The sequence below is a fragment of the Crocodylus porosus genome, unplaced genomic scaffold (genome assembly GCF_001723895.1).
Source record: "Crocodylus porosus isolate Cpor-Errol unplaced genomic scaffold, CroPor_comp1, whole genome shotgun sequence".
NCBI classification, from domain to species: domain Eukaryota; kingdom Metazoa; phylum Chordata; order Crocodylia; family Crocodylidae; genus Crocodylus; species Crocodylus porosus.
In genome coordinates this window covers 152,649,171-152,662,003 of record NW_017728886.1, presented here as the reverse complement: position 1 = coordinate 152,662,003, position 12,833 = coordinate 152,649,171, and the positions used below count along the sequence as shown (strand labels likewise).

General features: G+C 44.4%; 1 protein-coding gene across 3 annotated transcripts in view; it reads left to right on the top strand.

Annotated features, from left to right (window-relative positions):
- Positions 1–12,833, top strand: part of MAK (male germ cell associated kinase) — a 44,736-nt gene that overhangs the window by 23,950 nt on the left and 7,953 nt on the right. The window contains exons 11-13 of one of the 3 annotated variants that reach the window (XM_019543183.1): positions 3,400–3,530; positions 6,168–6,299; positions 9,586–9,660. In XM_019543183.1, the coding sequence (XP_019398728.1) occupies positions 3,400–3,530; positions 6,168–6,299; positions 9,586–9,660 (338 nt within the window). The remainder of the gene's footprint in view (positions 1–3,399; positions 3,531–6,167; positions 6,300–9,585; positions 9,661–12,833) is intronic. The other 2 variants (XM_019543192.1, XM_019543201.1) reach the window with 2 other exon arrangements.

Here is a 12,833-nt window from a genome sequence, read left to right as displayed (position 1 = left end):
GGGCACAGCCAGGGGGAGGGGTGGGGATGGGATTCCTCTGGCTGTGCCTGTGTCTCTCCCATGGAAGCCCCCATGGCTGCCCTGTTCGGCCCCATCCCCCGCCTGGCCCCAGCCTACTCCTGGCACTTAAACCTCCCCCCCAAAAAACACCCCTGAATTCACCGGCTCCAGCAGTGGGGATCAGGGCCTCTGAGGTCTTGTGGCAGAGCCCCCCCATACAGCGTGGGGCAGTGGGAGGTGGGGGCCGTGGGTATCCCCCCCCCCCCGTTTGGCACCTGTCTTATGGTGCGGGTGCAGTATGGCTAGACAGGGCACTGTGCACTGTCTGGGAGCTGGGACAGCTCCACCTGTCAGTTGGAGCCCAGCACTGCTCAGCCCCAGTGGCCCCAGCTCCCAAAGAGCATGTATCTGAGCCATGTTGCACCTGTGCCATGGGGCAGCTGCCATGCAGGTGCTGGGTGGTGGGGGGGGCGATCCCTGCTGCCCCTAGGCTGGGGCCAGGTGGGGGAAGGGGCTGGGCAGGGGAGCCAAGGAGGCTTCTCCCCACAGCTCCTCTGGCTGTGCTTGGCATGGGCTGTGTTAAACAGACTTGGCTGCTGGTGCTGGCTCCAGCCGGCAGTGGTAGCATGCTGTCATCCCACATGCAGATCTGGAGGCCCACACCCTCCAGGAGGGCTGCGGGTCTGTGCCAGACTCCGGCCCCCAGATCTGTGCATGGGATGACAGCAGGCTGCTATCCCTCCCCCAGAGCACTGGGATTAAAAGGGACCTCATGGACAGATTGCAGACACTGGCCAGCTACAGATGTCAATATCGGAGCACTCCTTCCACCCCTCTTTCCTCTCCCTCTTCTTAGTTTCTGTTTCCCTGCAAGCCCAGCCTCAAAACATCCAAAACATTTCAGATGGTTTGGTTTCATTTTAGAGGTTTTTCAGAGCCTTCCTCAGATTCGGTGTTTTGGGCACTGAAATGGGCTGAAACACCACTGAAATGAAACGATTGCCAGCGGAGCTAGAGCCTGGGGCTAGCACAGGTGCTGTATAAAAACCTGCTCTGGCCAGCAGCTCAGGTATGGGCAACTGGTGTCTCCCAAGTCTGGGGGTCACCAGTGGGGCATGAGCGGGGAGTGGGGAGCTCAGTGACCAGCCAGCAATTGGTGGGGGGGTGGGAGGGAGTCCCAGCAGCATGGAGCCAACTTCAGGGGGGGCATGAGCACTTTCCGTGTCCCCTACCAGCCGAAGCACTCACTCTCAGAGGAGGCACATGCCCCCATCCTTCCGTACACATCTCCGACATCAGGGCTACTTGCCCTCAGGAGCTTCTGGACATGTTAACTGGAAAATACAAATAGACAGGAGCTTCTGGGGCCTGGGCAATTGGTATCTGGGGACACTACCCCTTACGCCAAATGGACTGCTGAAGTAGCATCCAAAATTCATTTTAAAATACCCCCAAATCCATGTTCTTCCACAACTAGAACATAAGAGAGAGAGAGAGATCAGATGAGCAGTGTTTTATTGCTGTATTTAAAATGTTAAAACAATTTGGAAGCCTACCAGTGTCTCTATCATCTTAACAAAATAAATCCTAAATATCTGTATGTTTTGATGTTTGCTTTTGGTTTCCTTATCACAAGGGATCCAGATTTTTCCATTTCCCATGGAAACGCAGAGAAAAGCATGGATTTCCCATTTTAATCAGAGAAACCCACAGATTTCTCACTTTTGCAAAGAGCTCTGTAGGCTGGCTGAGTTCCAGCCTGCAAGAGCTGATTGCAGAAAGGGCAGGAAACCCCCAGCCCTGTCCAGAGGGGGAGGGAGAGGGGGAACGGCAGGGCCTGAGGCTCTGTCAGCCATGGCTTGGCTCAGGCTCAGGCTCACTCTTTCCTCCTGGAGCTTGTGCAATAAATGGGACTTGCAGGGGGCTGGAGGCTGCCTCTGGCAGGGCTGACGGGTTGTGGGTCATGACTGGGGCACCAGCAGGGGCAGGGGGAGCTATCCCTGCATATAATATGGTGGGTCTGTGATGGGGGGATGAGGGGTTTGCAGGGGGGAGGAGTGAGGGTGGTTGTGGAGGCATGTGGGGGGACGTGGTAGGTGTGGGGGGACTGTGTGGGAGGGGACTGTATAGGAAGGGTGGGTCCCCTGCCTCCCACAGGATATGGATTGCCCTGCCTACAGGGTCCCAGCCCTCCCCAGGTCCCAGGGCTCTCTCCCACCCCCACTGGCTCCCCTACTCATCTCCAGACCCCCCTCATTCTTCTACTCATTGCCAGCCTCCTGCTCATTCCCCTGCTCAGATGAGCTTTGGGAGGCTGGAGATGAGTAGGGGAACAAGCAGGAGGCTGGAGACGTGAGGCTGGAGATGAGCCGAGGAACGAGCAGGAAGCTGGAAAGGATTTGGCGATTCCCCTGCTCAGCTCCAGCCTCCTGATTGGTCCCCTGCTCAGCTCCTCTCCCCCACCCCCAAATCACTCCCCCGCCTGGCTCCAGCATCCTGCACCACCCACAGCTTACCAGCAGCAGCAGGAGCAACTGGGGAGCTCAGGGCCTCATGGCACAGGCCACCCCACAGGGCAGTGGGCCTTGGCCCCAACCACTTGGAACCTGTGCTGCCACTGCTGCATGCATTATGCAAGTGCAGCATGGCTCAGCAGGGTGCTGCGCAGTGCCAGGGACTGTCTGGCAGCTTGGGGGAGTTTGAAACACTGCAAGAGGCACGTTCACACTTGTCTGGACCCTCCCTGTGTGTGTTTGACACCTGAAATGTAGCTTGTGGTTGAATACAGTGAAAATATTGGTAGAATCACAGTCTCTTCTTTATGTACACTGGTACCAGCCTTACTAATTTCTGTAGAGTTGCATCAGTGCAAGGCAATAATATGGCTCCTCCATGGAACCACTGCAGGATTTCATCCCAAATGAGTATATTTTGGGATCACGTCTTCATTATTTCATGTGTTTTATTGGGTGAAATATGGTATATAATGAGTCTATGAGGAGAGCTCTTGCAATGTAACAGTACCACTGCTTGGGGCTAGTTAGGCTTCATCTAGAGTATTCCTCCCATTCTTGTAAAAACATACCCATTTCCAATTTATTTTACGTAGTCAGTAGATATTTGCGTGTCACACTTGTTTTGTCACTAGCAACCTGTTTGTATCTGTTGGGCTTCAGAGATACAATTCAAGCATTTGCAGGTCCCCAGGTACATTGTGCTGGCAACTCTTGAAGTGTAGCTGGATGTGTTTTTGTCATACGTGCTTTGATCCGGCTCCCACTTAAGTCAGATAATGTTGCCATTTATTTCCATTGGAGTAGAATCAGGTTCCCTCAGTCATTGCTAGTATAAATTTCTATCCTTCCAAGCATAAAGTTATCTGGATATCTTGACTTTCAGTGTGCCAGAGCCAAAGGCCTCATGTTGTATCCAGTCAGGAGGGGAAAACACGGTTCTGATGAGAAATGATTCTGGAATATCTAATACATCAGCAAAACAATACTACCTGAGACAAGCAAGGTATTTTCCTGGTAAGGGGAAGAATGTTTATATCATACAAGTTTGTAAAGTGTCTGTAAGTGATAGCATGTCTTTAGTTTAGATAATATTACTTTTCATCAATTAAGCCAGGGCTGTTAAACTGGCAGCCTGTAGGTCACATCCAGTCCCTGAGAGGCTAACCCATGGCCCCTGGGCTTCTAGTCTAGCACTGCTCCCTCCCTCAATCTCCTGCTGCTGTTGTTTGGGTCTCCAGGCTCCCCTTCCACCCTCCAGTTGTAGGGGAGCTGTAGCTGCAGCCCACAGGGATGAGGGAAATAAGTTTCGCAGGATCTGGTGTGATGCAGCGAGGGTTGCCTGCCACTGTAGTAGAGGGGGAGAGAGCGCAGCAGCACTCGGGTGTTCCAGGGAAAGTGTCATGCAGAAGTTGGATAGGTCTGAACTAAACTAAGTTTTCAGAGTTGGATTCTAACACCATTCCAGTTCTTTGGGCATGCAGTGCTGAGAAACCCCAGAGATGAGCCAGGCTGAATGGAGGAGGGGAGCTCCTAGCACCATTTGCGTGCTGTGGCAGTTCACTCCATGCACCTGCTTGTGATCACCAGTGTCCAAACCTGATGACAGACCCAAATAAGCACAGACATTTCATCTTCATCTTTTCTTGCCAATGGACAATCTGTTAACTAGTCCATTTTCTTCAAATCCCCTCATCTATAAATTGTGACCAAGTTTAAAGAAATTAGAAGTCTCTAGAAACTGTTGATATCTAGTCAGGTTGACGCTGAATGCTGACAGTTTCTTGAGTATTGATCTCACAATGGCTTCTGAAATAACCACTATTATCTTTCCTCTGTAGAGAGCCATTGACAGTCTCAGTTAGCGTGGAGTCACAGTATCCTCACTGACCTGCACCACTCCCTCTAATTCATAGGCTGCCTCTCAAAATCACCCTTGTACCAACTTAATCTCAGAGAATGATTTTTGCTTTATCTGGGATTCAGATGTGACGACAACTTAGTATTTGTCCCCTGAAATCACTGTTTTGCTCCCACTTAAGTCTAGAAAAAGCTCAATTTAATGCTGGAAATTTTCTTCTGACAATTAACATGAAAATTCTTTAGCTTTTTAAATTGTCATGAGGAAGAATAGAAAGGGAAAATATTTATATATAAGCAGTTATTTTAAATTACTCTATTATAATCATCACCATCATCTCCTTGATGTCACACTATCTCTTCCTCACTACTCCAGTGTGTTAAAACAGGAACTATGACTGTATTAAGACTGTTATTGCAATCCATACACATGCGCGCGCGCATACGCGCACACATACGCACACACATACATACTTAGTTGCCCTGAAAAGGAGTTCTTGGTTACCAGAAAAGTCATTCAGTCATACACTTTGGACAACATATACTTTCTGTCTTCCTAATGAATTCGCCTCTTGGGGGACAAAGGTGAATCAGTTTCTTAATATCAGGCAGCAACTTCAAGACTCAGGTTTTTTACAAAATGATTCTTTGCTTACAAATAACTAAGATATGAAGCACTCTTCATTTCTTAGCTTTTCCAACCACTTTTCTAAAGATTCTGTTGTTCACAGCCATATTGTTGATATGAAGAATTTATCCCTTCATTCAAAGGGTAGTTGATTGCATCATGTAAGAAAATATTAGCACCACCTCAGGGTTATTTTTTAAATACTATTTAGCACTATTCATACTATTTGACCAGAATAGTTGGAGATGCTTCCTCTGGCATCTCTAAACCAATAATCGTGGGTGCCACAAAAGGTATTGAATTAGGCAATAGATCATTCTAGAGATATTCAGTTCAATGCTCTCGCTGTATAGCAACCACTTCTTTTGCTGTCAGAGACGGGATGCTGGTCTACATGAAATGCTGGTCTGACCTAGTATGGTACTTTGTATGTTCTTAATATTTTTTCTAGTCCTACACTCTGGACATCCATGCATTTATTGTATTAACTTTTGTGCAAATAAATCAGGAGCTGCTTTCATGATGTTTAATCTTATCTAACTCTTTCAGTGTACCCATCATGCTGAACTAACTGGGACTTCCCCATTCTAGTTCTAAATTTTTCCTTTGAAGAAATACCTGTTTAGCCTTCCTAGGGATGAAAAATAATATTTGATGTACCACCTTGCTGGGTGTAACTTTACTTAACAGTGTTATACTTCATCAAGGTATTGCTGTGCTTGGTAGCATATAATTTAACTACATATATTACTAATAATCACTTGATTTCCATAAAAACATCTCTCATTTCTGATCCTTTGACTTTCACTCAGTTTTTGTAGTAGCCCATATTAATTATGTTAGCACATTCTTACTGTATTGTATACAAGGATAAGATCTATGTAGTCTGTGTAGCTATTACATATCATAACACTGGTGAACACTTGATCGTTACAGTTCTCTATATGCTGGACTTCTTCAGGGTTTGCTTATGTAACCTGATCAAAGCAGTTGACATTGCTCTTTAATTTACAGTAAAACAAGTTTCAGTTATTTGTGATTCATTTTAAAGGTTAAACATGTTTAACATTCTGTAAAGGAGTGTTCGAGTCTCTAGATGTTAACTACTTTATAACCTATTCCTTGAAGCTGATATTCACTCTGTGTAAAATAATGTATTTTCTAAGGTGTAAACCCTAAGAACGTCTCCTTAGTATCCACCAATAAAGAAGGATCTCATGGAACCTGGAACAATCCATTACTTCCCAAACCACTAGGATCTATTGGAGGGGGTGTGTCTTTCAGCAGAAACAATGCAGGTAATTCATGAAGAGAGCAATTAAACATTAATCATAAGTACATCATGTTATGCTAATTCTTCTTACAATAAGTTAAGTTAGGTACAGTCTTCTGCTTTAGCAGTTTCACTCTATAATACCTGTACTCTTAAAATATACTTCTTTAGGAGGTAACTATTCTTCTTGAAAGGTGTAAAGAAATATACAAGCTAACTCTAATTATAAATCTCTGTCAGGAAAATCTTTGATTTTAATCCTCTCAGACCCATTAACTTACTGTTTTAATTCATGCAAGTACTTTGACCTCATTACAACTTGCCCAACCTGACCCTGGAATATTATGTAAAAGACCAGCTATCCTTGGATGCATGGAGGGAGATTATGGCTACAAGGTCCTATAATAAAAATAATGTATAACACTTAAACAGTGTTTTCTGCATAAGAATCTCCAATACACTTCTCAAACATTAAGAGCCTCCTACCTTTACACAGAATGAATAGTGCCTAGTATTTGAGTTTTCCAGCTTTCTTCAGTAAAGGTGCTCATTGGATTAATGTATCTTTTGATTTGCCTGGGATTTCATAGCAAGTTAGTCAGGAGCAAAGATCAGAACCTCCTAACTGCTCATCTTTGTAATCCAGCTGTGGAAGGAGATCACAATAGGACAACCTAAGACCGATTTCTCAGCTGGGGTAAGTCAGTGTAGCTCCATTGACTTAACAGAGCTATACTGATTTGATCAGCTAAACTTCAGGTCCTAAAATGTCTGTACTGTTCTTTAAGTGTAGTTTCTTGCACACATGAACTTGCTTGTCCTAATAGTGACCAGCCTGATTGTCTTGGCTTATGATGTCAGATAAGCTCATAGTTTTAGGTTATGACAACATGACATGAAATCAAGTAATTTTGTTTCGAATGAACTACAAAAAGATGTACTACAGTATATAAAATGTAATGCTAACAAGTAAAATAGAATTCCAGCATGTCAGAGCAGACGCAGTTAATTGAGTCTGCTGGACAGTGGCAGTTGCCACACTCCAGCAGCCTCTTGTCCCCTGTATCAACATCCCCATGCTTAAAAATGGCATTGGGGTGCTTGAACTAAATAAAGCTCATTAAATGTTTGACAAGCTTTAGTTCAAGCACCCACACCACCATTTTTAAGTGCGGGGACACCAACGCAGGAGTTGTGGCAGCGCTTTAATTAGAGCAGCTCCAACAGCCGCTTTTATTAAAGTGCTAACCCCCCGCCCCTGAAGCACATGTATAAGTGCCCAGGGTACATCTTACACAAGCCATTAATGTGCAGCAATAAACTGCGGCGCAATAAGCCCTGGGGCATTGGGAGCATATTGAGCTGGGTTGCAGCAGTCCCGCCTGACAGGGGATCCAGGGGGGGTCAGCATGCCAGCCCAGGGCTACGTTGACCAGTTTCAGTGTGCCGCAGAGGGGCTGGCTGGGTCACGAGGGTGCTTCAGTGTGGAGCTAGCTGGCAGGCAGCCTCTGCACTGAAGTACCGTCTTGCCCCAGCCAGCCAACTCATTGTCTACATATGTGCTGCTGGGCATGAAAAAGCTCTGCAGGAGGTTAGGACCTGTAAATACTACTTGTATTCACAAGTCCTACCCTGCTGCAATATATTAGTTTTGCTACTCCTAACAGGGACGCATGTGTAGGCAGTAATGTGTTTACTGCACAGTTAATTGGTCAACTGCACGGTAAATTTCATGTAGATGTGCCCATAGTGAAATTAAAAATCCCACTTCAGTGGAACAGTTTATTTCTGCTTAGTGCATCTGTAAAGGTATAAAGGAAAAAATTGTATTTCTTTTCGGTGTGTTTACTTTGGGTGTATCTACATATTCAATTAGTGTGAAGCAATAAACTCTGGAGCAGTTTAAGCTGGAGTAAACTGCTCCTAGGTGCAGTGCCTACACATGCACCCTGGACAGCAGCAGTTTGAGCTGGGGCAGAGCAGGGCCCCAGCTGACTGGGCTGACTGGGAGTAATTTACGCCCACAGTCACCACCTACAAATGGATTTAATCTACACGTGCATCTATACATGTGTTTCCCTGACATTACTATCTTATGGCAGAGTTAATTAGTTTACTGCACCCTAATACCGGTGCATGTTTGGATGGCGACACTTTACTGTGCAGCTAATCTACTTTGCAGTAAAGTGCATGTCTAGATACACTGTTTGTGTGTCTGATAGCACCTGATAGTTATTTCCACTCTTTCCTCTTTATAGTTTGTACGTTTCCTACAAGTTGTGTGTTGGTCTGTCACACAACAGCAATGGAGAGAAAAATATTTAAGCAAGATGGAATAAAATAGGATTGTTAAGCACTTACGCTGGTGGGCAGAGAAGGGTGAGGGAGAAGGGGACAAGGCAAACAGAAACAGCAGCTATACTTGGGTTTTCAAGCTGTCTTGGTGTAAAACTGCTGTTGTCCTTTTATAGTTTAGTCCTTTTATCAGTTAAGCTTCTCACTTTGAATTTTTTTTCTCCCTCAGTGGGCACATCTACATGTTCGTTAATGCACCATAGTAACTGCACATTAAGTTTAGTACTTGGGTAACCAAGTACTAAATCAGTGCGTAGTAATTTGCGCTATTGTGCAGTAATGCTGGAGCATGAGTTTTTAGTGATGTTTACTGTGCAGTAGCCTGACACTACTGAGCAGTAGTGTATTAGCATGGTTTTTGCCCAGCACACTACTGCACAGTGTTATTAGGCTATTGTGCAGTTAGTGTCTTGTAAATGTGCCCAGTATGACCCTAATACAGGAACTAACTGTTCAATAATTATGAAACACACTCTTCAGACAGAATGACAGGTTTAGGTCCAGTCAGCCCTGCAGCTGATATTATACAGCACAGTCTTGCTATAACAAATCTCCAAGGAAGTAGGGAAAAGTTTATTAACTGGAGGTGTCTGCTGTAATACTGTTAGTTACTTCACTGCATCATAAATGAAAAACAGTTTTGTAGCTGGGATTGCTAAAAGCAGGGGTTTGCTATAAGCAGCGTTTGCAATAGTGAAGTTTACTATATTTCCTGTGAGCATTTTGATAGTAAATTACATTTTTCTTCCCCTAATTAAAAAACTGATAGTAAGTTAAGTTAGCAGCATTTGTTACTTTAGCAAACCTATTATATCAGTAAGGATACTGTTCATTCACTCTGACTTGCTTTGCTTTCAGATACTTTCCCTGTTTCTAAGTTACCTAAACAGTTCTTCATCTCACTGTTCTAAAAGGCCTGTCTTTTCACCCTTTTCTTTCATCTCCCTTCTCTACAGAAGAAAACATAATTAAACCAATTGAAAAGCTATCATGCAAAGAAAGGTTGAATGAAAAATTAGAGGAGCCAAAAGGTAACTTAGCAATTGTAGCCTGGATTAGTTTATTCTTTGCAGGTTCCATGTTTTGCTGTTGTATGTTTTGTGATCTTACCTTTCTTATTGCAGTTGCTCCTGTACAGAGGATTACAAACAATAATAGAATTTTGTTTGAGTTGCAATTCCTCTTATTCCACATAGGGCCCAATCCTGTTCTTCCTATCCTTATGAGCATAAGGGATCCAGACTGCAATAAGATCATTTTGATTCTGCTTTCCAGGGACCGAGAGGATGAAAAGAAACAAGCACAGGGTTTGTTTGCCACTGAATGGTGCTGCACAAACTTTTCTAGTGGCAGTTGGAAGTAGGAATATAGGTGGGACTAGTCAGTCAATGACTCTTTACTTGGGCAGAGAGCAAAGTGAATTTCACCTATAACTAGGGGTCTACTCAATTCGTGATTTCGTGGAACCCTGGCACCTTAGTTGAAAATCACTGCTGTAGTGTTTCAGACTGGAAAAACTGAACCATATCTTTGCATCCTTATCAAGCCAAAGTAAGCAAGCTTGGTTACTATCCTATCCCATTAAACTCAAGAACAGAAACTGACTAGAGTCCGTCACTCTAGTGTAATGGTGTGGAGAAGTGCCTACGTAGGTGTCCTGCTTCACACAAGCAGTCTACGCAAGACACTAACTGCACAGTAGCTCATTACTACTGCACAGTATCGTCACATGGTAGGAAGCACGATGCAGTGCTTTTGCACAGTACATCACTACTTCTCAGTCAGATCATGAAAAAGCCGTTCGACTGTGCTGCTACACAGTAACTCCAGTTACTGCACAGTCCTTTAGTACTCACTGCCAGTATCACAGAAACTGTCAATTCTTTCGTCTATCCCACAGTACCTGACATAACAAGTGCATATAACCTATCATTTATAATAAAAGCAATTTGCAGTAGTTCACGTTCTGGGATTAATCCATTGCTTGCTTCAAATACTTCAATGGCTATGTCCTACATGAGGAACAAGGCATGCATTGCGAGTGGTATGAGCTATACCCTGCTGCACACTTCCATTTGTTGATACTGTGACAGAGTCAACAGCTTCCTGATCACCAGCTACTAGACCACCAGTGAGCCTGGAGGCCTGATGTGCATCGTAGTGAGCACCACCCTCTGTATATGGCAGTGGTCAGAGGTAAGGGAATGAACTTTCTGTTTGTTCATCTTTTCAATATATTTCTAGGTTTAGTTTTCTGTATTTTGATTTGAAGCAGAACTAATGTTTTATTTCTTCTTTGTGTTTCCCTTTAGCTTCCAGCAGCAGGAATGGCTCATGTTCAGCAAAAGACCATTTCTCCAGACCTCGCCATGTGATCCAGTCAGTTTCTCTTATCCGTTCCCCTCGGTCTACTGCCAGAGAACCACCAGAGGACTTATCAGAAAACTAGGGGCAGGAGGCAGTCAAATGGGTGGCTGACCATTCTGAAGAGGTAGGTGACTTTTTCAAGGGATATAGAAGATGCAGTATGGAGGCAGTCTTGCTGTGGATCTGTTAATGAATTACCTTGTCATATTCTCTCTTTCAGAACTCAGAGTTATGGGAAATGCTACTAAGCTGTCAGCTAGCAAATGGTGACCAACCCTATCAAGGTGCAATCCAGCATGGAAGGTGCATCCCTTCCAATCCAGCATGGATTTTTTTGCACTAACCAACAGCTGATTTTGTTCTTAATTTTCAGGCAAATCCCTAAAAGGGAGGAAGCAAATATAAGAAAAAACCCAGAAGAGTTATTTTTCTCAATGTTCTATTAAAGCTGGTTTTTTCCTCTAGACTTCTTAGTCATTCTTTACTGTTCTGTTGATATAAGATGGAGAATCAGGGAAGCCAAGTACTGTCTCATCTGCTTTCAGGCCTGCTCCAGATGGAGGTTTGAGGCTAGAATACCTGAGGTTGGCTCAGTGCTACCTTTGCTGAGGTTCCCATGCAGGAAGATGTGGGCAGGCTCAGCAGAGCTGAAGCCAGTCAAGACTGATCTGGGGTGCATGCAGCCAGGTTTACAGCCAATAGATCCAACACTTCAAACTGTAACATGATTGGGGGAAGGAGAGGAAAAGGAACATTCTGGGATTGCATTGGGAGGACCAGTTTCACTGTAGCAGAGACAATGCCACACATGCAATCTGTCCTAATGCAGCACTAGAGGAGGCTGACATGGTGGAGGCCACACAGTGGTTAATCATGCTTAGAGCTGGAACAGTCCAAATGATGTACCAAATGTCCGTGCTGGTTTGATGTGTTGATACATGGTGTCTTGTATATATGTTAAGGACTCTGAATGGTGGTTAATTGGATTTTTCAACCATAGACAGAGCTGTAGAGAAAGGCCTGAACTGAAACTGGATACAATGACTAGAGCTTGACAGAGTATGTATTATAGCCAGCCTTATAGCTAGCAGTTAATACTGCACTGGGCAAAATCAGAAACCTCAACTCTCGAACTTCCAAACATTGAGGAAATTTGGGTCTACGTGTAATTTGTGGCTTAAGATCAACTCTGCTTTGGATTTATAAGGATAAATTTTCAATATTTTATAATTTCCAAACTAGCTTTTAGAATAAAAATGAGTTAAAAGCCTTGGTGAGCAACAGTTAAACTACTGAAAGGGCAGCATGGCACTGTGGAAGGAGAATGGTTTAAAAACATGAGCGGAATCCTAGTACTACAGAAGTATTAAAGACTTCAGCAAGACCAGAACTCACTTTCTCTCTTTCCCTACTCCAGTCAGTCATTCTAACCCTTTCACAAACCCCCATTCATTACCATGCAATCCTGTGTTAATTTATGTCACCTACACATCATTAAGTCTAGTGTATGCAGATGTCAAAAAAGCTCTAGACAAGCAGTTTTATTCTGACTTTAGACAACTGGGGCCAGATCTTGAGAAGAGTGTAGTTCCCATTCAGGCAGCTAAATGAGAGTCAGGGTTTAAAAAGTGTTCAGCACCAAGCAGTTGCCATTGAGGCAGAGCTGAGCGCCTTCAAAACTGTGGCGCCTTGTTTTAATTCCTGAATGAGAGGTGAGCTTGTTTGAGAACTTAGTCATTGTGGGTTATTTAGTAAAGCGACCAAAACGCTGGCTTGCATCCATAGATGCTTCTCAAGCAAATCCCGGGACATCATTCTCCCCTTGTACTCAGCCTTG